Source organism: Leucoraja erinacea, chromosome 8 (assembly GCF_028641065.1).
Source record: "Leucoraja erinacea ecotype New England chromosome 8, Leri_hhj_1, whole genome shotgun sequence".
Classification (NCBI taxonomy): Eukaryota; Metazoa; Chordata; class Chondrichthyes; order Rajiformes; family Rajidae; genus Leucoraja; species Leucoraja erinaceus.
In genome coordinates this window covers 22,895,930-22,919,995 of record NC_073384.1, presented here as the reverse complement: position 1 = coordinate 22,919,995, position 24,066 = coordinate 22,895,930, and the positions used below count along the sequence as shown (strand labels likewise).

Genomic DNA, 24,066 nt, shown 5'->3' with positions numbered 1-24,066 from the left:
TTTAGAGAGAGGGCAAAGGAGGGGCGGGTGGGGGAGAGAATATCAAAGAGATTCAAATACTTGCTCAAGAATGTCCTGTCAATCCAAAATAACCAAAAACGGGTCCTATGGTGTAACTCTTCCTCAAGGATGAGCTTTTACAGGCGAATTGGTGTAGTATCATTTGCCCACGTTTTTTCCCCGTTCCCTGTTGAAACTTTCCAAGCCACGTCCATGTTTAAATGTCTTTTTAAACATCATTGTACCCGCCTCTAGTTTCATTTTTTAGCTTGTTCAAAATGCCTACTACTGTATGCATGAAGAAATTGTCCAAAGTCTCTTAAATAATGCTCGTCTCATCTTAAATCTATGCCCTGTAATTCTTAACTTTTCTACCCATGAAAAGATGATTTTAATCATTCACCACATCGATGCCTTTCATCATTTGTACACCCTATATACCGTCAGCCTCTTCTGCTCAACCGTGGGGGGGGGGGGGGGGGGGGGGGACTACAATAGTACCGACAGCTGTACTAATCAAGAATCAAGGCAGTCATTCAAATTTCTGGATGATTAAGCTGGAAGGTGAGACAAGGACTCCATCCCCTACTGCCAATTCCTCCGTCTATGCTGCATCTGCACCCAGGATGAGGTGTTCCACACCAGGGCATCGGACATGTCCTCATTCTTCAGGGAACGGGGGTTCCCTTCTACTATAGATGAGGCTCACACCAGGGTCTCATCTATACCCCGTAACTCTGCTCTCACTCCCTATCCCCCCCCCCACTTGTAACAAGGGCAGAGTCCCCCTTGTCCTCACCTTCCACCTTACCAGCCGTCATATACAACAAATAATCCTCCGACATTTTCACCACCTCCAACGGGATCCCACCACTGGCCACATCCCATCTCCTCCCCTTTCGGCTTTCCGCAGAGACAGCTCCCTCCGTAAATCCCTGGTCAATTTGCCCCTTCCCACCCAAACTACCCCTTCTCCCGGCACTTTCCCTTGCAACCGCAGGAAATGCTACACTTGTAGCTTTACCTCCCCCCTTGACTCCATTCAAGGACCCAAGCAGTCTTTCAAGGTGCGGCAGAGGTTCACCTGCACCTCTTCTAACCACATCTATTGCATCCGCTGCTCTAGGTGTCAGCTGCTTTACATCGGTGAGACCAAGCCTAGGCTTGGCGATCGCTTCGCCCAACACCTCCGCTCGGTTCGCAATAACCATCCTGATATCCCGGTGGCTCAGCACTTCAACTCCCCCTCCCATTCTGAATCCAACCTTTCTGTCCTGGGCCTCCTCCATGGCCAGAGTGAAGTCCACCGTAAATTGGAGGAGCACCTCATATTTCACTTGGGCAGTTTACACCCCAGCGGAATGAACATTGACCTCTAATTTCAGGTAGTCCCTGCTTTCTCCTCCCCTTCTCAGCTCTCGCTCAAGCCCATTGTCTCCGCCTCTTCCTTTCTTCTTCCCGCCCCACCCCCCCCACCCTCACATCAGTCTGAAGAAGTGTCTTGACCCAAAACATTGCCTATTTCCTTCATTCCATAGATGCTGCCTCATCCGCTGAGTTTCTGCAGCATTTTGTCTACCTTTGATTTTCCAGCATCGGCTGTTCCCTCTTAAACATGGTAAAGATACAGCTCATGTGTTACCTACATTGGTAGTATAATATTTGACTCTTGACTTCCAATGTCAATTTCCATGTCTGAATTTAGGGCTCAATTAAAGTTATTTCACAGTGACAAAACTATAGTATTTGCAAGTTTAAATATCACATAAAGAAACAGACTTCTGGTGTACTTCATTCACCAAAGCAAGCCACTCAGATGCTGTCTATAGTTAAGTGGTAACAGATAAAACACCAAATAGCTGCCAAAGGTTGAGTTTGAAAAAAAAAAAAAAAAAAAAGCCATGAAGAGTGATTTATTCACAGCATTGTTAACTTTGAAGTTGAAATGGACATTATTATGAATTTTCCTCAAAGCCCAAAGCAATCTGGAACATGCACAAATGCATAAGTTAGCCATGCATAAAATGCAATGCCATTTTCACTCACTCCCATTATAATCGTGTCCTGATTGAACTGTACATACAAAATACAGCAAATTAAAAAAGTCAATGGTTGTCCTCACATAGATCATTGTGACATTAACCCAATTTATTATTCAAACCATGAATTTTATTGCACTGCAATTGTCAGTTATTTTCTTTACTTGTTCCTTCAAAACAAAGGACATCTCTATCAACATACAAAATTAAGTTTTAATCCAAAGATACTAAATTCCAGCTAGTGCTCAATCGGCATTGATTATTTGTATCTCTACAATAACAGCTAAGATAAAAATTAGTCATCACATTTTGAATTTGAAAAAGGGGGCAGGAGACAGAAAGTAAATGTAGCACATATTATTAAGGGTATAAAAGTATTTTTTTAAGTAACTTGTTTAAAGCTTTTAAAATACAAACTTTGCACCCAAAATTGAACCCTGAATAAGTAAACCAGATGGGGACCAAAGAAATGAGAAAACAAGAGGTATTGAAAATCAAACACGAGGAAAAGGGTAAAGGTTGAAAATCAATAAAATGAGAAAAATGACTATGTACACTGACATTAGATGTTTGATTAGTCTAAACCCGATGCTTCCAGTTTGGTGGCTAAGCACAATCTGCTGACATTGATTTGGTCCACACAAGCATTGTCAATGTTTGCAGACACATGCATGCTCTCAAGTATACATCCTAGATGACAAGGTATTGTTATGGCTGGTTCCTTCAACGACTTCCCAAAAACAAATATTGCCACTTATTGATTGAAATGATCTGTAATTTTCCATTAGCATAAAATTATTAAACATTATACAGTGTTAATAAGAAAGGGCAAGAGTAATATTTTTTGTTTGCATTGTTAAACTGGCCAAACAGAAATATTAATCTATAATGTTTTTCAAAGACCGACTTGATGAACCAAATCAATTTCCATTTTCTTAATTGTCTTTCATATTTCTAAATGGATTAAACATATTGCAAGTTAGTTTCTGATACTTACCAGACCCAATTTTTATAAGTCCATTATGCTGGATGAATATTGTATCACAAGTCAGATTGCCATGGATGATGGGAGGATCACAGGAATGGAGGTAGCTGGTTAAACAGAAAAACTCCAACCTTTTGGTTACTTTGAATATGCACAGAATGTTTCTAAACTACTAAGACACTATACAATCAGCACAATGGTACCATACAAAATGACTGTTTCCTTACAATGTGAGAGCTATAACTTAGGAAAGTGGAATATTTGCATCATGTTTAAGTTTCTTTAAAATAAAAATTATTTAAATATTTTTTAAACATTATCTAATTTGATATCCGTTCTTGACAGGCTGGGCATGCATTCCAGAACAGACTTCTTACCTCAAGGCAGACAAAATCTGTGTGCACCATCGCTTCCAGGCCTACATAGAAATAATCAAAGTTACAGTCAAACATGAACCTTAAAAAAAAAGTTTAACTAATTGAAGTGAAATACATCTTTTCCCATTTCTGGTTAAAGCATGAAGCGACCCTTGAATCAAACCTAATATTGCCGCTTTTGAGCAGTTTAGATCATTATTTGCAGAAAAAAAGCATGTTATCACTCTGATTTACTAAACCATAGCGCCTTTTGGTATTCAGGGATGCATTAAGACAGTCAAACATTTGCACCAATAGCCAGCAAGAGAAAGACAAGATTTCAAAACTGATTTCACTTCACCATTACAATTACAATACAAAGTACTTGTGCTACAACACCAGGATAAGCACTCAGCCAAGAAAACCAAGCTCAAAGCACAATCTAAACTGATTATACAAACTTACACTAAGGACAAAAACTAACTCCATATGTAATAATCAGCTACCTACGTTAACAAGCACATAACTGATCGTGTAGATGCAAGTATATTATTTGGGTTATCAAGTGTACAAAATCATGAGGTGATAGATCAGGTAGATGCACAGAGTCTCTTGCCCAGAGTAGGGGAATCGAGGACCAGAGGACATAGGTTCTAGGTGAAGATTCAATAGGAATCCGAGTGGTTACTTTTTCACACAAAGGGTGGTGGGTGTATGGAACAAGCTGCCAGAGGAGGTAGGTGAGACTGGGACTATCCCATCATTTAAGAAACAGTTAGAAATGTACATAGATAGGACAGGTATGGTTCAAGTGCAGGCAGGTGGGACTAGTGTAGCTGGGACACGTTGGCCGGTGTGGGCAGGTTGGGCTGAAGTTGCCTGTTCCCACACTATCACTCTATGACTCTAAGTGGGCACCTATCTTCACTGATGGTTTGTTAAGTTAGGCCCACGACACCTCGGGAAACCTTTGGAGTCCCAGAACAACCCTCCTCAATACCTGCTCTCACCACATATGCTACCAATATCTACTAAATAAAGGAAACTGCAGATGAGTAAGTCACTAACAAATGCTAAACGCTTGCATCCTATCTTCCACATCCTACACTGCAGATAAAGCTAACCTGTCAGGTTTCCAAACCAGACATTTTTAATTGATTTTTCACAGTGAACGAACGAAACAGGGTTTTGGTACACTTTTGTGATTTTATTAATAGAACCAATGAGCTGTACAGCACAGAAACTACCCCCTCGGCCCACAGATTCTACGCCGACCAAGTCGGCCTGCATTTGGCCCAAAGCCCTCTGAAATATTACCATCCCAATACCTGTCCAAATGTCTTTGAAAAGTTGTAATTGTATCCGCTTTTATAGGTACCCCTAGCAGCTCATGTCCGATACAGATGACCCACAGTGAAAATGGTACCCAAGGTCTCTCTTAAGTCTCATGCCTCTCATCTTAAGTCTTCTGTGATTAAAGATGGTGCAAATATCTACAAGGGGCTCCACAATTTACCCAACCATTTGCTAAGTTAATTAAAAGGTAAAGGCAAAATAGAAAATATATTGGAATCAAATATGCCTGATTAGGTTGGATATCTATTCTTTGAGGGTTACAAAATGTCCAAATACTGGTCCCAATTTCTTCATCTTTACCTTTCACAACATGGTTAAAAACGATTGTAATTTATACTCTGTACAGCAGCAGCACTGGTTCAGTGAATATGATGCAATGATTTCAGATATACCTACAGTTTAAAAAATACATTCAAGGGGCAATGGCCATGATTTATTGCTCATACCTACTTGCCCTTGGTGCTAGTGGGAAGCAACTTTGAGTTGCCAAATTTTCTGTGGCTAAAGTACCTCACAATACAAGTCTGAAGTTTCAGTTTGACCAAATGAAGCAATTATGATATATTCAAGTCAAGATAGTGCGCAACTTTACCATACAATGTGACATAAAGGCTACAGATTCTAGAATCTTAAAACTAAGGAAGCCAAGGATAGTTGATTCCATGGCACTACTCGATGGAATTTCTCCAGCGCTGCGATGGAATTGAGATCAGCATCCAAAAAACTCTACTCTATGGCTGCTATTAGTAATTGAACATTTCTCCGATTCCCAATAACATGTTTACTAACGGTTCATTAATTTCAGGCTGTTAATAGACAATAGGTGCAGAAGTAGGCCATTCGGCCCTTCGAGCCAGCACCGCCATTCAATGTGATCATGGCTGATCATCCCCAATCAGTACCCCGTTCCTGCCTTCTCCCCATATCCCCCGACTCCACTATTTTTAAGAGCCCTATCTAGCTCTCTTGAAAGCATCCAGAGAACCTGCCTCCACCTGAGGCAGAGAATTCCACAGACTCACCACTCTCTGTGAGGAAAAGTGTTTCCTCGTCTCCATTCTAAATGGCTTACTTCTTATTCCTAAACTGTGGCCCCTGGTTCTGGACTCCCCCAACATCGGGAATATGTTTCCTGCCTCTAGCTTATCCAAGCCCTTAACAATCTTATATGTTTCAATGAGATTCTTGTATGAGACTTGATGACATGGTTAGCTACTCTCAATGTTGCCACATTTTAAATATTTTATCCATGTTTGGACTAGGTTTACAACACAGTCCAATAAACTTGGTAGAGTACAAAGCAAGCACTTGGTGGTGGATTATTAAAGTATGACATCCTAATAATTATTGGAAGAAATTAATAATATTGGAAATTTGTCCAAAAGAACCAATGGATCCAGGACAATTGGAATCTAAATCCGACCAAGTCATAGGAGAAAGGGCAATGGTTGTGTAGCTGTTCTAATTGAAAGGCTGTGACTGCGTTGGTCAACAGGGATCAATGCTAAGCTCATGCTTTGTGTTATACAAGGTAATTATGTGGATGTGAATATAGAAGGCATGATTGGTAAGTTTACAGACGATTTGAAAATTGTTCTTGCTGGTAGGAGCGAGTTAGTCTTCAGTTGCAGAGAAAGGCAAATAGAATTTAACCCTGGGGAAATAAAAGGTGAGGAAAGGTGATTAGAAAGGCATACCAGATAGTTGCCTTCATTAGCCAGGGAATAAAATATGAGAGTGGGTAGATTTGATAGAACTATTTAAAACATTGATTACACCACAACTGTAGTACTGCACACCGTTCTAGTCATCACACCTAATAAGGACGTCATTGAACTGGAAGTAGTGCAGAGGCAATTTAGCTGGATATTATCTGAAATGGTCCTTCAGCTATGAGGAGAGTTTGGATAGGCAGAGCTTGTTTTTCTTAGAGCAGCAGAGTTCGTGTTTCTTGGAGCAGAGAAGTCTGAGGGAGGAACCTGAATGGGGTGTACAAGATTAAGAGGGCATAAATAGGATAGAAAGAGATTATTTTTCTCATTGGCAGAGTTGTCTTTAAGCAGAGGGCATGGGTTTAACTATATTTGAAGGATGATTTTTTTTTAAACTCAGATGGCGCTTGAAATCAGGATCACACTACAAAGGGCTTGCAGGAGACAGTACCCTCACTGTTTAATAACTTAGATGAGCACTTGAAGCTCCAGAGCATAGAAAACTACATATTAATATAGGCATGTGATCACTGCCTGTCATGAACACAGTGAGCCAATAAAACAGTTTCCATAATGTAAGATAATGAAAATTAAAAGGAATAAGCACAATTGATAGCATTTCAAGTCATTGACAGAACTGCAAGAATGAAGTTAAGGAGTTTCTACATATGCTGTTGTAGACAAAACTTAGCAACAGTTTCAAGACTTGACTAGCTTAGTTTGTGATTATGCCACTGACCCACCCTTGACAAATGATATTGCATTGCCTTGCCAAACTAAGCTTAAAAACTGTACCTATACTATTGAGTGATTCTTCCAGGAAACATTCAATGAAGAATAACAACAATTCCTTATTAAAGGGAGGAATATTAAAATTATTGGGAGGGTTACTTACTCATGTTGGACTGATTCATGATAACATTAAAGACCAACAATTATTGTCTATCCCCAATTGCCCTTGAAATGAAAAAGCAAGCTATTTTGAACGCATGGTGAATTCAGGTTTGCGGTTAAGGATCCAGGATTTCTATCTAGTGATGATCAAATGGGAATAGAATTTCAAGATGATTGGTAAAGGATTGGCAGTGGTGTTTCCCGAAGTATGTTGTTCTTTTCTTCTAAATGGGTTTGTGGTAGGCACTATCGAAATAGCTTCAACAAGTAACAGTACATTTGGACTGTGGAAGGGGAGGGGGAGAAATAAGTGCAAGTTCATGTGGAGCACAGGGAAGAGGGAGGCAAGAAGGGAAAATAATTTAAAAAAAGGAGTGGGGGGGGGGGGGGGGGGGGGGGGGGTTGTCAGTTCGTTACCTAAAAGTGGAATTTAATGGCCACACAATTAGGTTGTAAGTTACCCAAATATCAAGTGCTGTGCCTCCAGTATGGTTGTGGCCTAATTAATGCCATTTTGTCCAGAAAGGGAGCAATACTGGTGTGTCGTGAAGCTACATTCTTCCAATTTGATTGAGTCTTGATCTCCTTGTAGATGGCGATGTTTTAAAATATTAGAAAACGAGTCACTTACCATAGGATACCCAGCTTTTGACTTGTTCTTAGATAAAATAATTACGTGACTTATCCAATTATTTTTTTGTTAATGATGACTCCCAGGTGGTTGGAGGACGGGGTAACGGTAAATGCGACTGAAGGTCAATGGCAGGTGGTTTTGCTGCAGATGCTCCTTGCTTAGCATTTTATGTCAAAATGGTTATCTTCCCATATCTTATCTTACCAGTGGTAATGTACAACATACCTTTTCATTCATCGTTTTGTGGTTTTTCTTTGTTTTTTTCAAGAATTGTTTTAAGCTTCCTGATGACATGTACTCTGTTATAAATATAACCTGAAGGAACAAAATATTTTCCCGTGTCAAATATATTTAAAATATCTACTGAATCGATGCACACACAATCCATTATGATACCATCCCTTTAATTCATTGCCACTCTGAAGAATATAAATCAGTTGTATTTCCCCCAAATAGTTCACACTTACCAAATATCTAGCTACATACAGCAATATTAAAAACAATTAAAACTATAGCATTTCATGAAAATGTTAAATAATAGTTATGAAATTTATCTTCTGTCATTCTATCATACATGACAGTCTGATAAAATAATTGCCATCAGGAAGCTTACCCTCGCTTTATTTTCTTTCACATCTGCCCAGTACTTGTGAAATTTCACTATGTTCAGATGCTCCAGCTGGATGAGATTGTCAAAGACAGCTTTAACCTTATCCTGAAAATCAGAATACATTAATTACAAAGGGTCAGCATAAATTTGATTTCTTCTCAGCATAGGAAATATAATGGAGGGAAGGCATATTAAAAATAAATCACTCAAATTCTTGAATGGTGCTGTCAAAGAACAGTTGAAATAGCATACTTCTTATAAGGAAATAAAATATTTGTAATATATCATTTTAATTATTATGATTTGAAAATACAAAGTCAACCAAATAAAAGTTATTAATAGCTCGTATCAAATAATTTAAAACTTTATTTTCACCTCTTGTAGTTTGAAGTTTTTTCGTTCTGAGAACTGGACTTCATTCCATACAACTTCCACTCCCTCTTCAGTGTCCATTGCCAAATATGCACTGTCAATTCCAGGAACATTCCGTTGGTTCACCTGGAATAAGTTCAAAACGTAGATCAGTAAATTAGCTTTTACAACTGTCAATTCAAAGCACACGCAAGTTTGACTCGCAGTTCGCAAAACTTTGATCCTGACACCACATACTGCATTGCAGAACTCGAGTATCTAATCCAGTCCAGTCACTAATGAAGATCTGTTTTTGAAAGTGCCATTTTGAAGACAAGACATCAAAATGAAAAAAAGCACTTTCAGAGGCTTTTTTTTTGTAAATTGAAGATTGAGGTAGTGTTAAAGGGCAAACCTTTCAAATTCATGCTAACAATCTCATGTTTGATATTTTTCTTCCCTTTTCCTGCCAAGTAAACTACAAAGATAGAAAGCACCAAACATTTGGTTACTAACTGATGTAAAAGATCAGTTATTTCCTTGAAGGTAGACAAAAAATGCTGGGGAAACTCAGCGGGTGATGCAGCATCTATGGAGCGAAGGAAATAGGGGACGTTTCGGGTCAAGACCCTTCTTCAGACTCTACTTCGCTCCATAGATGCTGCCTCACCCGCTGAGTTTCTACAGCAATTTTGTCTACTTTCAATTTTCCAACATCTGCAGTTCCTTCTTAAACAAGTTATTTCCTTGATATCACTATCAATTGTCAACTCCTCTGTACAGTAAGCAACTTGGTATCAGCTTCATTAACTTTGCAAATGAAAGAAACACTAACTTTGAATTTAAAGAACAAGATTTTGCAGCACGTTTAATTAAAATACAGTTAGCCGGAATCTTTCATAAAAGCAAATTGATTGGGAAATGACAGCTCCAAGGCTGACCAAAATAATAATAGCAGCAAATAAATCACAATTATCTATATCAATTTTATTATGGTATGCATTCTTGCACCAAAAAACTTTTCATGTTCTGCTTTCAAGATTCTCATATTCAGCATCATTAACTGTAACTCATATCCTTCTTGGAGGTAGATCACAATTTCACTTGCCTGAAATGTGATTTAACTTCAGAAATTCTTCTGCTTGCCCATCACTGCAAATCTTTTAAAATCTTTTCTGGTGAATTTGGTAAGGAACTGTAACTATTTAAAAAAAAATAGAACGACAATGAACCACCAAGAATATAGATTGGATTGTTTTACTGGGAACAGGCCTCATATAAAGCGATACTGCTTTTCAACTGGACATGCTCTGTAAGAAAATATATTTGTCAACACTTTGAGAGAAATGTCAAAGTAAATCAGATAGACAACTTTAGTAAGCTGCTATAAAGGTAAATTAATTATTCTTGAGGCTAGTTTTATATTATGATACAATAATGTCCATTAGATCTCCGACTGTAGTAAAACTAATTGAATCAAGAGCTGTTGGAAAGTGGAAATAACATAAAATTAAATGTAGAATGCCTACTGTACAACTACATATACATTTGATGTCAAGTAGGTTACTCCCTACATTAGTCCAAATATTGCATATGCTGAAAAAGTGAAATTATTTTCAGCATTTAAAAAAAAAAAATTCAGGTCAAACAACACCTGCGAAGAATGAAAAAATGAAAAACACAGTGTTCTGCCTCAAAGACCATCATCCATTGGCACTGTAATGAAGTGCTTAAAAATGTTGATTATGGTGCGAAACAACTCCTACCTCAGAAAACAATTGGATCCACTTCAATTTTCCCATCGCCACAACAGGTCAACAGTAAATGCTTTATAACAAACTCTCCACTCTGCTCTGGACGCCTACATAACAAGAGCATACTGCTTGGTGTTTGATGCAAAAAACTCTTTGAAACTCATCACCAAGCTCCAAGTAGCTCGCTTTGTAACGGGTAACCTTAACTCCCTCATTGGCAGATCTTAATCAGTGCAGGCCAATAACATTTTCTCAATGACCATCAACTTAGGTGCATTTCATGTTGTGAGCATATTGCCATGCTTTAGTCCCTTGACACCCATGGCTGTGTTTAAGTCGAGCTACAATGTCATTTATAAATTCATTGATGACACCACTGTGATTGGCTGTGGTGCGGAGTCAGCATACATGCGAGAAATAAAGCACTAAGTGATTCCGCAACAGCACCCGCTCACTAAAGATCAACAAAACTAAGAAACTAATCGTTTACCTCAGAAAGTGTCGTTGGGAGACCACATGCCAGTTTTCAATGGTGGGTCCAAGGTGGATCATGTTAGCAGTTCCATGCTTCTGGGCATTAACATCTCGGATGCCCTATCCTAGCCAGCACCTATATTTCATTCAAATCCACTTTCTTGATGATTTACATTTTTAGGCCTCCATCACCCAGAAACATCTCAAAATACCATTGCACAGCGGTAGCATCTATACATTTCCTTTGAAAAAGGACATTCTGCACAGCCTTTTCCTCTTTCACCCTACTGACTTCCTCATTTTGGAAAATCTTGTAATAGCACTAGTTTCTATGTGATAATTTTAATTAAGCATCTGAACATTCCCATTAAGCACTGCTAAATCTTGTCCTTCATTTCAACATGTAATAGTCTTAAATAAAACCCTGTTTAGAAATTTAAAAAAATAGAAATCTCTTCCATCTTTCTAAGCTCTACTACAATCAGTCTGAAGGGTCCAGACACAAAACATCGCATATCCATGCCCTCGAGACATGCTGGTTGGCCCGCTGAGTTACTCCAGATAGAAGTTTTTTTTTTCAGAAGTAGAGAACCAGGTTTGCTGAAGTGTTTAATTATTGAATATTGTTTATGGTATTTAGATTTTGGTTTCTAAACACCCATTACCTAGAGGTCCTGTGTATAGTTCATTATGAATCTCTAGCACAATGAAATGTCAAACATGTGATATGCTCAAGTTTGACACGCTTATCAATGGCCCTTGCCCTTTTTTATCATCTGCATGTTATTTATCTGTACTGCAAAACATGCAAAACAGTTTTCATTATATCTTGGTACAGGAAGCAATAATAAACCAACACTATTTTCTTCACGGTCTCCTCCATGGCCACAGCGAGCAGCACCGGAAATTGGAGGAACAGCACCTCATATTCCGTTTGGGGAGTCTGCATCCCGGGGGCATGAACATCGAATTCTCCCAATTTTGTTAGTCCTTGCTGTCTCCTCCCCTTCCTCAGCCCCCCTGCTGTCTCCTCCCATCCCCCAGCCTTCGGGCTCCTCCTCCTTTTCCCTTTCTTGTCCCCGCCCCCGATCAGTCTGAAGAAGGGTTTCGGCCCGAAACGTTGCCTATTTCCTTCGCTCCATAGATGCTGCTGCCCCCGCTGAGTTTCTCCAGCTTTTTTGTGTAACCTACTACTGTATTTTCTTCACAACCCTCAACTTTCAACCTAGAATCTTGTCTAACTGCTCAATGATTCAGCATTCACAGCTCTCTAGGCCCAGAGTATAGAATTTCAAACAATAATGACCTTTAAAATTGATCAAATGTTCATCTGTATCTTAAACTACATCTTAATTCTTGATTTCACCCTTTCCCTGACTTCCCAATAAGAATCAGCTTCGGATTTCCCCAAACCCTTGAATAAAGAATAAACATCCAGCTTCTACCATCAGAATCAATAAGACAATTTGGTGTTCATTTTCACTAAAATCTGCCATGTCAATTAATTATGATAAAAAACAATTTTAATTTTTAAAAACAAATGTTTTTGTCCCCCAACTACACATCTAAAACATATTCCAGAGGGTGATCTGAATCAACAAAATTGTCTGGAAAAACTAGAGAGGAGAAAGGCAAGAGTGGAAAGATTAGGGCAAGTGATAGGTGGGTCTGGGTGAGAAGGAGTGATCAGCAGATGTTGTCACATGGAGGACAGAAGAGTGAAGGTAGTTACAGAGGCTGAGAGGTAATTAGTAGAGATGAAGGGTTGCAGATTGTAGAATTTAATAGAAAGGAAGAGTGGAATAAAGGAGGGATGTGCTTAAATGGGAACAATGGGAAGAGGGGATGGGGACCCAGTGGAAAGAATATGGGGTGATAGGAAGATGGGGCATGTGCAAGGTGAAATTGGGTAATAGGAGATTGGATGGAGGTTTGGAAAGAAGGGCATTTGGTGAAAGGATCTGGGTAGATCAGGAGAGAGAAAAATGGACAGAGGGAGATATCTAAGATTGGATAATTCATTATTCATGTCGTTCAGTTGTAGGCTATGTAGGCAGAATACGAGGTGCTGTTCTTTTAGTTTGCAGTTGGCAATGGAGGAAGCACACGGCAGACAGGTTAGTTTGGGAATGGGTAGAGAAATTAAATGGGTTATAACTTGGAGCTCCAGATGGTCACTGCGGATGGAGTATAGGTGCTCAGTAAAGCGTTGCCTAGTCTGGAGACCACATCAAGAGCATGGAATGCCATAAAAGAGATTGGAGGTGTATGTGAATCTTTATCTCGTCTGAAAAGGTTGTTTATGTATCTGGATGAAGGCAAGGGAGACTGTGGAGGAACAGGTGACACCACCTATGTTTGCAGGACAAAAGTACTTGGAGAGGGAAGGTAAATGGTGAACAAACCAAGGTGTCAGAGTGTGCAGAGAGGGGAAGATGACTGATGGTGACATTACATTAAAGCTGGTGGAAATATCAAAGAACGGCGTGTTCGATGCAGAGGTTCCTGCAATGGAAGTTAAGGATGAAGAGAGGTCTGTTCCTGTTCTTTCTTGATGGAGGCAGTGTGTGGGTAGAAGTGCAGGAAATGGAGGAGATACAGGTAAGGACTCCAATAACCATAGCAGGAGATAGCAAAGTTTTCTGAAAAAGGACAATATTTCAGACGTTCTGGAATGGAAAGCTTCATCTCAGTTGGAGACACCGAGAAAAAAAATGACATCCTTACAAGAGACAGGGGAGTTAGTTTATATATCTGTGAAAATAAGTGGGTTTGTAGCAAGTTGATAATTTTTCTCTTACAATTTAGACAGATATCAGGAAAAGGAGATGTTGGTAATAGTCCACGTGAATTTGAGGGCAGGGTGGAAGTTGGTGGTGAAGTTAATGAAATTGATGTCTCATACAGGCACAGGAGGCAGCATCAATGCAGTCATCAATACATTGGCAGTTGCGCCAGAGTAGGTTTGGCACAAAAACATTTAGATAGGTACATGAAATGAAAAGTAGAGGGATATGGTACAAATGCAGACAAATGGAACGAGTTTAGGTGCGGCATCTCGGTTGGCATTGGCAAGTTGAGCTGAAGGTTTTTCTGTGCTACGATTCTATGACTCGAAGACTCCAAAAGGCAGGCATAGCTAGGGACTATGTCAGTGCCCATGACCACACCGTTGATTTGTAAAAAGTTAGAGGAATCAAAAGGGAAGTTGTTCACGGCATGGATAAGTTTTGCCTGGCAGAAGAGAGTACAAGTATGGAGAAAGTGACTCATTAACCCATAAATTACTGTTTCAGTATGTGAAGGTATAGATACGTAAACCTGTTCCTCATCACCAGCTAGGTAATGAAGTCTATGACAGATATCTAGACAATGGCTATGGGCTCCCCTATAATTAGCTGCAGGAAATGTTTATTCATTCAGTAGTCATCGTCATGATTCTAAAAAGTTGGAATGAGACGAGAGGTGGTGTCGACATCAAATAGACAGACAAGGAACTGTCAAAAGACCAGGGGATGAATGCCAGCAGTTCTTCATTGAGTTAGGCAATGGAATACAGATGTCTGAAATTCTCCAGCATTTACATGTGCCATCTGAACTTGTCAAGCTCAACCCATTCAGGAGCATGTCAATTCACTTCCAATCAAGTAAAATGCAGTGTGCACCACCTAAGCAAGTATAGATATACATGACTAAAAAAAGAAACAACACCATGTGTTTCTATTGTCGATTAAAAAAAGTTAAAGTTTTAAAGCTTCGGAATGTCAGAGAGATTCAATCAATAAGGATGGGATTTTTATACCCAATTTCTCACTGAAAGACTTGCCCAATTGCAGACGTGATACAATGGTACCATCCAACTTCAACATGTAAAGAAAGGCACGTGAGGTGGAGAACTGGGTAGTAAACACGCCAGGTACTTCAGGTAGAAGCAATATTTTCCCTATATCAGTCAATCTATTCTACTCAAATTAAGGTTTTAGTGTCAATATCAATTGCCCAAGGTGGTGGTATTGATGCGTTTTGTTAAAATATTACAATCTGTACAGTAAATCTAAAATGATCCAGAAATCTTGAATAAACAAATGAGAGATAGCTGGGAGGAAAGCTAAAAAAAGACACAAAGACAAAGACTAAATTTAAAACTGCTATGACAGTTTAAAATATGTGCTGCTTAGCAACCAACAGATAAGGAAGTTTTCCAAAGACAGGGCAGCTGCAGGGAACAGTTTGTTACAGAGAATGCGGGAACAACAATATCAAGACAGACTAATCAGAGGATTTGATCCCAAGGGAGACAAAACCTTTCTAGAATAATTTATTGTAAGGTAAATTTATATATTAACATATATTTTAGGAGTAATTTTCAAAAAACAGTTGAGGATCGAACAGCAATCTGGCAAACAATGGCGTCCGACACTTAACCAAGGCAAAATATCGAGCTCAGGACAGGCAAGATATAGATATTCACAGAACTCAAATATTATAAACTGCTATTATGCATGCTTTCTATCCAGCAAGGGACATGGGTGATATGGTCAAAATTCTACTAAAACTGCAATTTTTTTCTCTTCCCTCAGACGCAGCAGGATCTAATGAGTATTTCCAGCATTTTCTATTTTTGTGTTATGACTTCAATATCTACAGTTTTCTTTTCACTGTCTCAATGTTAGTGTGCATTAACTTTGGACAAGTAAAACTAGTAATGCTTTATCACTAATCACCAGACCCCACCGTTCCTCTCCCCTGCCTTTACCCATACTAAATGTAATCTCTCAGAAGTATTTCCAGGTAACCTTCCAGGGTAACATATCAACAGCAGAGGCCATGTGCAAGCCTAAGGATCAGCAAAACAACAGAAGATGTTCTTGACAGTGCCATGGCAGGCAATATGCAAAGTCATCTGTGCCCGAGCCCAATCAATCACACAATCGAGCTCACAAGAGCAAATATGCTACAATTGCCTGCAAACCTCTCTGTTTATATTAGTGTTCATGTCACTGCTACAAAGCCTTGTCTCCACTTATATTGCTCAAGATGTAATTCAATCAGGCCTGTATGACACTGTCATGCCAAGGCAACACTCACTGCTCAATATGAAGTTCACTACTAGAAATGTCAGGCTCCCCAAAAAACAGATCTGAATGTGGAAATATCACAGCCCCAAAAAATAACTTTAGATTATTGTCACGTATGATAAATGATGAAAAACTTTGTTTTGCATCCTGTTCAATCAAATCAGATAATACTATCTATGAATACAGTCAAACCAAACATACAATAGGTAGATGAAGAGAAAGATACAGATTGCACAATATAGTTTTCAGCATTGTAACACATCAATTCTAGAGACCCAATATCCACAATGAGGTGGGTGGCAAATCGGTCAGTGCCCGAGCATATGGGATAAACCACCCAGAAGTATGATAATAGTGGTGAAGCTGTTCCCAAGTCTGATGGTGTGCACTTTCAAGCTTCTGTATCTTCATCCCAATGAGAACAGGGAGTAGGAATGACTGGGGTGTGAAGGGTCTTTGATTATGAGGCAATGTAAAGTGTAGATTGAATCTGGTCCTTGTGATGGACTGAGCTATATCCACAACTCTCTGCAATTTCATGTGATCGTGGAAAGAGCTATTCCAAAACCAAGCTATGATGAAACCAGAAAGCATGTGGCGCATTTGTAAAGGTTTGTAAGTCATTGAAGACGTGTCAAATTTAATCAGTCTCCTGAGGAAGTAGGTGTTGATGTTCCTTCTTGTTTGTCGCTTTAATGTGGTTGGTCCATGACAGATTGCTGTAATATTTACAACAAGGATTACATATTTTGCCATTGTTAACGAATGACAAGAGATGGCCAACTCAAAGAACAAGAAAAATTGGAGGAATATTGCTTTACTGAGTGGTGTTTCTGTCAAGAATGATCTTGACTGACTCTGCAGGTTGTGGATATCCCGTTGAACCATATTTCACCCCAATCCAAAATGCCCCAATCCTGCTGAGCTCAAGGAGAACACTAATTCTCATTTTGGAAACAAAACATCCACATACGTGGGAAGAAAACTGAACCTCATGGGCAACATTAACCACAGAGCAGGATAATCTTCCAGAAACTAATTATTAGCAAGGAGAGAATAAAACTCCAGCATTGTTTTCCTACCAAAATGCAAGTCAGAGGAAGATATAAAACCTCACATGCCAGAATTAGAATAGTTCACCATAAAAGCAGATCACAAGATGAACACATTATCCATGTCTTGAGAACTAACAATGACTGCTGAACTGGTAAAACCTAATCCCCATCTAACTAATCCCAAAACAACAGAAAACAGTGTCACAAGTATCTAAACTGTGTAATTTATTATAGCGATCACACTTCTACAACTCTGGTATTAATACAGATAATAGATAAAATTTAAACCAAGTACATTGCATTTGTATAGATCCCCATTTGTCAACCAAAATGGGGAATTATTTAGGAGCACAAAAAACTCCTAAGGAGTTCAAGTACTGGAAACATGAAACAAAGGCAGCACACTACATCAGGTAACACCCATGGGCAGAGAAAAGGTCAATAATTCTGGCCAGGAACAATTTATCACAACTGGACAGGTCTGAATCGTCTCGACCCGAAACGTCACCCTTTCCTTCTCGCCAGAGATGCTGCCTGTCCCGCTGTTACTCCAGCATTTGGTGTCTACCTTGGACAGGTAAAAGCATCTATTGAGTGGGAGATGTGGAGAGAATTCTAGGAATTTCCATCACAGGATGCACAAAATTGTCAAACTAATAATTACTTAAAAAGAAAAAGAAAATAATGAATGAACATGGCTACTTAACATAAATATTATTAACCATCGAAGAAGCCAGACACCAATTAATTTTCTGAATCCTCTCTGGTCATAAAACCCAAACCCCTTCCAAAATGAGTGCCAAGTATTAGTCAAATATTAATTTTATCATGCACTAATGAAATAAAATGAACACAATTGAAAATAAGTTGACAACAAGAAATTGCAGATGCTGGAATATTGAGCAAAAAGGTACTGGAGGAACTCAGCCGATCGGGCATCAATTGTGGAGGGAATGGACAGATGGTGTTTTGGGCCCAGACCATTCTTCAGACTTAAGAAAAGTGCCAACATAAATCTTCTGTCCATTCCCTCCACAGTTGCTGCCTGACCCACTGAGCTCCTCCATCACTTTGCTTTTTACCCCCAAAGGGAAAATAAATAGCATGGAGACATTTGTTTTTGTTTTTTTTAAGTGATTCAAGAGAGCTTTTTGGGAGGGCAAAGCAAAATAAAAGGCTCATTTAGGGATCTGAATTACAAATGCTGCATATTCACACCGTCAGTCAAATTCCAAAATGGAATGCCAAACCTTAGCCTGGAATGTACAGGATTTGATTTTGAAATATTTCTATCATTCCCATGAGAGAACTTGAAGTCCAATCTACATATTAAATACTGCCATATTCATATAAATCAGGAACCAAAATAAGCCACCGCTACTCTAGCCTACCTAAACAAGGAGCTCTTCTATTGCTCGTTGAGAACACGATAGGCACTTTAGAATTGAGGCCATTTTACAGCAGATTATGGCAACCAAGTTAGCAATTTTACAGATAAGTATTTGCTTAAATATATTTGTCTGCCCGTTGAATTAAGGCCTTCAAATCTGAAAAATATATATCTCCAAGCACCTCCAAGATTTCCCTATTAAACAAGAGCTGGGGTTCCCTTTAAACATGACTACTTGACGCAAAAATACTTCCTTCTGCATTGTGCCCAGCAAAGTGCAAAGCAAACTAAATATCCCCCACAATTCTTTTGACAAAACATCCACTTACTGCATCAGCTCCAAGAAAGCTAATATTCCTTTATCACTTAAAATAAACAAATAAAATGTAGCTGAGATAACCCTTTAGTCTTAGATAAAACCTTCGGAAATGGAAATATTTATTGAAAATGATGTGCATTTTAGCAAACCAAATATGTTTTACCATTCCTTGCATTGGATAGTTGAGTTATTCTGACACAATGATGTTCATTTGTTAAGGTTGTTGTCCATAATTACCCTGCTCATCACCTCTTCAACATGCTTGAGGCAAAGCAACAATGGTTCTTTACCATATGGATCCCAAAATGCACATGAATAGCTATGGATTACATTATTCTCTTCCAAGAATAAACAAACATCTATTTGTCCAATTTTATTTCTGAAAAATAGAATCAATTTTTTTTAAACTGAGATTGAAAGTTTCTCTAATACATTCCATACCCTATGATGAAAGAGACTGATGCAATATGCTTAAGTTTTTCACATTTATTGTCACATGCGCCAATTAAGGTACAGAGATATTTGAGTTATCATACATATAACCATATAAATATAACCATATAACAATTACAGCACGGAAACAGGCCATCTCGACCCATCTAGTCCGTGCCGAACACGTATTCTCCCCTAGTCCCATACACCTGCGTTCAGACCATAACCCTCCATACCCTTCCCGTCCATATAACCATCCAATTTATTTTTAAATGATAAAAACGAACCTGCCTCCGCCACCTTCACTGGAAGCTCATTCCACACAGCCACCACTCTCTGAGTAAAGAAGTGCTCCCCCTCATGTTACCCCTAAACTTCTGTCCCTTAATTCTCAAGTCTTGTCCCCTTGTTTGAATCTTCCCTACTCTCAGTGGGAAAAGCTTATCCACGTCCACTCTGTCTAGAAGGGTCGAGATGGCCTATCATTTTAAAGACCTCTATCAAGTCCCCCCTTAACCTTCTGCGCTCCAAAGAATAAAGCCCTAACTTGTTCAACCTTTCTCTGTAACTTCGTGCGCGACGAATAAACTTGACACCTATGTCTACATGACCTTCAAGTTTTCCGACGATATCACTATTGCTAGCTGGATCAATAACAATGATGTGACTCAGTATTGAAAATAGATTGAGAACCTTGGGTTATGCTGTCAGATCAACCTAGTGTTTAATGTCTGCAAGAGTTGGTTACGGCCTGAAGGGAGGGGGGCGGGGGAAAAGGTAAGAGGTTCAAAAGTATTTACCTTCATTAGTGATTGGGAAGATGCAGGTAGTCCAAGAGGGTTCTCTCAAACATTTACAAATATGTTAACTTAAGTATTCTGATGGGATACATCTCCACCTGATATGGCAACTGCTCTGTTCTTTAGTGCCCAAGCTTGCTGGAAGTATTGTTATGGTTACTTGCCTGCCATATCAGCTATTTCTTTTTCTCTCTTCTACTTCTTAGAAAAGAGCTTGAAAGTCCATACATTCAAATGCAAGAACTGCTTCTTTCCCACTGTTATTAGACTCCTGAACCAATTACCCCTCACTCTCAATTCCCCGATGGGCTGCCTACTTACTCATACTACCTTATTCGCTTATACCATCATAATTTTTGTACTACAATTTATGAACTATTCTGCCATTGTTGTATTTTAATGATTTATTTATTTTTACTATATGAAGACAATTTACCTTGAACTTCATGTGAACAAGGAATTTCATGGCATTTGACAATAAACAATTGAATCTTTAGTAAGATTAGTGTGAAAATTATTTGGGGGTTTGGAATACAATCAACTTTAGTCAGCAGTCATAGAAGCAAACATGAAGTAAAGCTTTAAGGGGAATAATCCAATTGAGCGGAAGTATCGTATACCAAGCCAGAGTTGTGTTCTGAGTATACATTGTCTCTTGGTGAGCAAATATGTTGGGAAGTATCTAATGTGGTTTGGTCTTTGCTCCTGTAGGGGGCGCCCGGGTAAGGGAGATGGCAGCCCTGCCGGCAGTATGTTTGTTTTTTCGTCCTTTTTGTTATTTTTAGCATTGTTTAAAGTTTGTTTTAATGTTCTTCTGTTTATTTTTTGTGGGTGGAAGGGGGAGGCTCGTGGGAAACTTTTTTTCAGGTCCTTACCTTCCCGGAGATGTGATCATTTTTCGGATCACATTCTCCGCGCTCTGCGGCCTACCATCGTTGGAGCCCCTCGGACTTTCGCGAGCCCCATCACGGGGCGCGGACTTACCATCGGAGCGGATCCCTGCCTGGGATCGCTCCCACCACGGTCTGCGGACTTACCATCAAGGGCTCACAGTCTCGGGAGAGGCTAGTCGGGACCTCCAACACCGCCGACTACGGGACTCAAGACCGTCCCGTCAACGGGGGGCTCGAAGCCCCAGACCAAGGAAGAACAACAAGGGAAGGAGTGTTCAAGAAGGAACTGCAGATGCTGGAAAATCGAAGGTACACAAAATTGCTGGAGAAACTCAGCGGGTGATGCTGCTGCACCCGCTGAGTTTCTCCAGCAATTTTGTGTAACAAGGGAAGGACTTTATTTTCGCCTTCCATCACAGTGAGGAATGTTTTAGGAATCACTGTGATGGATGTTTATGTTAAAATGTGTTTTTTTGAGTCTTTTTAAATTGTATGACTGACCTGGCCAATTGGTGTATGTGACAATAAATGAACTTATAAACTGTACCCTGCTGTTACTATGCATATCAAATCAATGCTCTTGGGATGAGTAAGAATTCACTTCACAGGCAATTTGCTTCAAAAAGGAGATCTGACTTCTGCCACCAAGATGTATGGGGCAACGCCAGCATAATGAAGGGACGCATCATGGTAGAACTTTGTTTATCTGCTCAAAACAGACATAAAAGGGCTTTCAACTTCTCTGGTAGTGATGTGGTGTTGCCAGATATTTCCCCAGAATTTGGCTTGCAGCTTGTGATGGTATTCGGGTCCTAGCATACTCACACTATCTGCTGGATTGAATTGAGCCTCAAGCTCGTTTTCAAGTTCTCTTTTGGCATTCCTGAAAGCCTTATGGAGATCATATTTTGCCTTTTTGGAGTACTATTTCCAACATCATTAAAGCCTCTGACCTGGACTTTAGCAGAGTGAATCTCCCTGTTCAACCGTCTTACCCTTCTCTCTTCAATATCCTTAGTGTCCTGTAGCACTACCTGACCATAAGTGTTTAAACCATACAGATTAATTACCATACCAAGTAAAACTATTGGCCTTTGGCCTTCCCATTAACTAAATATTGATGTAATTGAGCAGCTGGATTCATACTCAAGAGCTAGAATTGAGTTAAATGGATACTTAAAGTCCAAAATTCAGCTTGCGTGATTCGGGAAACAAACATCTTTAGTAAGTCTCCCTGCAGGTAAGAGGAAAATTAAAATGTAAACAAGCCAGCGGAATTTTTTTTAATTCTATAACACGAGGTGCAGTTTAGATCAAAAAACATTAACTCTCCTTCTCTTTCAACCCAGGAGATTAGCTGCCCTGTCATATGTATATAAACAATTTCAGATAGATGTGCAACATTCAGAAGGCTTGCACTACAGTTAAAGAGCACAGACCAATTTGTTACAGGCTATTGCACTCAATCGATAGGTGTGCTCCCTAGTGTTGGCTAGTATTGGCTCCTATGATGCCCACAAACTTCAGGCTCTCAAACCCTCAATGTGTCAAATGCAAAATAAATATCTTGCTTGGAGATTAAGGTCCAAAATGTCCCTTACATCCTTTTTCAAGTTTGCAAGTTCCTGCCCAAGAATCAATGGACACGAAAAAATAAACTTTACATCTGCAGCATGATCATATTTATTTACCTCTTCACCTCCTCAATCAACCCAATTTGTGTCAGACATCCACAACTCATTAGAAATAGCTGGAATACACCGATTTGCACAACAAGCATATCTTTACGCAGAGAAAGAGCGAAACAGATTACAACTTCTCCCATGCCAACTCCTTTAGTGCTGTTTGTGCATTCATTTTACAGCAAGTAAAATTGTAAAATGGAGGACTTGAATTGAGAAAATACAAAAACTGATTTGAATCCTTTATCTTCACCAGATTTTGATTTACTCATATGTAATCATTGATGATATAAAATTTTGATTTTCTAAATTTTGTTATATACTGATTCATATCCTGCACATGCCAAACATACAATACATTTCCCACTAAATTGCTCATACCTAGATGTACAACTACCTTCTGTTATATAATTCCATGACTGGTTTCTCCTGTTAAGTTCCTGTTCCAACGCTAGCGAACAGGAGTGCTTCTTACTCTGTCATGTCAACTGTATTTTCCTCCTCAACATTCTTATCCTGTCAAATCTCTAGCACGTTTTACATCCATCAGTTCCTATAATACTTCCTTTGCAACTAAACAGGCCCTTTAGCTCTGGAATTCTCTTCCTTTCACAACGTAATCCAGTTCTTAAACCCTCTCTCTTCTTACAACTTTGTTAGGTAAGCACGGATATGGGAATAAATAGCCTTTCATGTTGCACATAGCACTGAAACCATAATGGACAATAGGTGCAGGAGTAGGCTATTTGGCCCTTCGAGCAAGCACCGCCATTCAATGTGATCATGGCTGATAATTACCAATCAGTACCCCGTTCCTGCCTTCTCCCCATATCACCCGACTCCACTATTTTTAAGAGTCCTATCTAGCTCTCTCTTGGAAGCATCCAGAGAACCTGTCCCTCTGAGGCAGAGAATTCCACAGACTCAACACTCTCTGTGAGAAAAAGTGTTTCCTCATCTCCGTTCTAAATGGCCTACTCCTTATTCTTAAACTGTGGCCCCTGGTTCTGGACTCCAACATCGGGAACATGTTTCCTGCCTCTAGCGTGTCTAAGCCCTTAACAATCTTATATGTTTCAATGAGATGCCCTCTCATCCTTCTAAACTCTAGAGTGTACAAGCCCAGCCGCTCCATTCTTTCAGCATATGACAGTCCCGCCTTCCCGGGAATTAGCCTTGTAAACCTACGCTGCACTCCCTCAATAGCAAGAATGTCCTTCCTCAAATTAGGGGACCAAAACTGCACACAATA

At 39.5% G+C, this 24,066-nt stretch overlaps 1 protein-coding gene across 1 annotated transcript in view; it reads right to left on the bottom strand.

Annotated features, from left to right (window-relative positions):
* Positions 1 to 24,066, bottom strand: part of nrbp1 (nuclear receptor binding protein 1) — a 91,186-nt gene that overhangs the window by 63,599 nt on the left and 3,521 nt on the right. The window contains exons 2-6 of the mRNA XM_055639197.1: positions 8,962 to 9,084; positions 8,590 to 8,691; positions 8,202 to 8,291; positions 3,402 to 3,442; positions 3,037 to 3,131 (exon numbers count right to left, since the gene is read on the bottom strand). Coding sequence (XP_055495172.1) covers positions 3,037 to 3,131; positions 3,402 to 3,442; positions 8,202 to 8,291; positions 8,590 to 8,691; positions 8,962 to 9,084 — 451 coding nt within the window. The remainder of the gene's footprint in view (positions 1 to 3,036; positions 3,132 to 3,401; positions 3,443 to 8,201; positions 8,292 to 8,589; positions 8,692 to 8,961; positions 9,085 to 24,066) is intronic.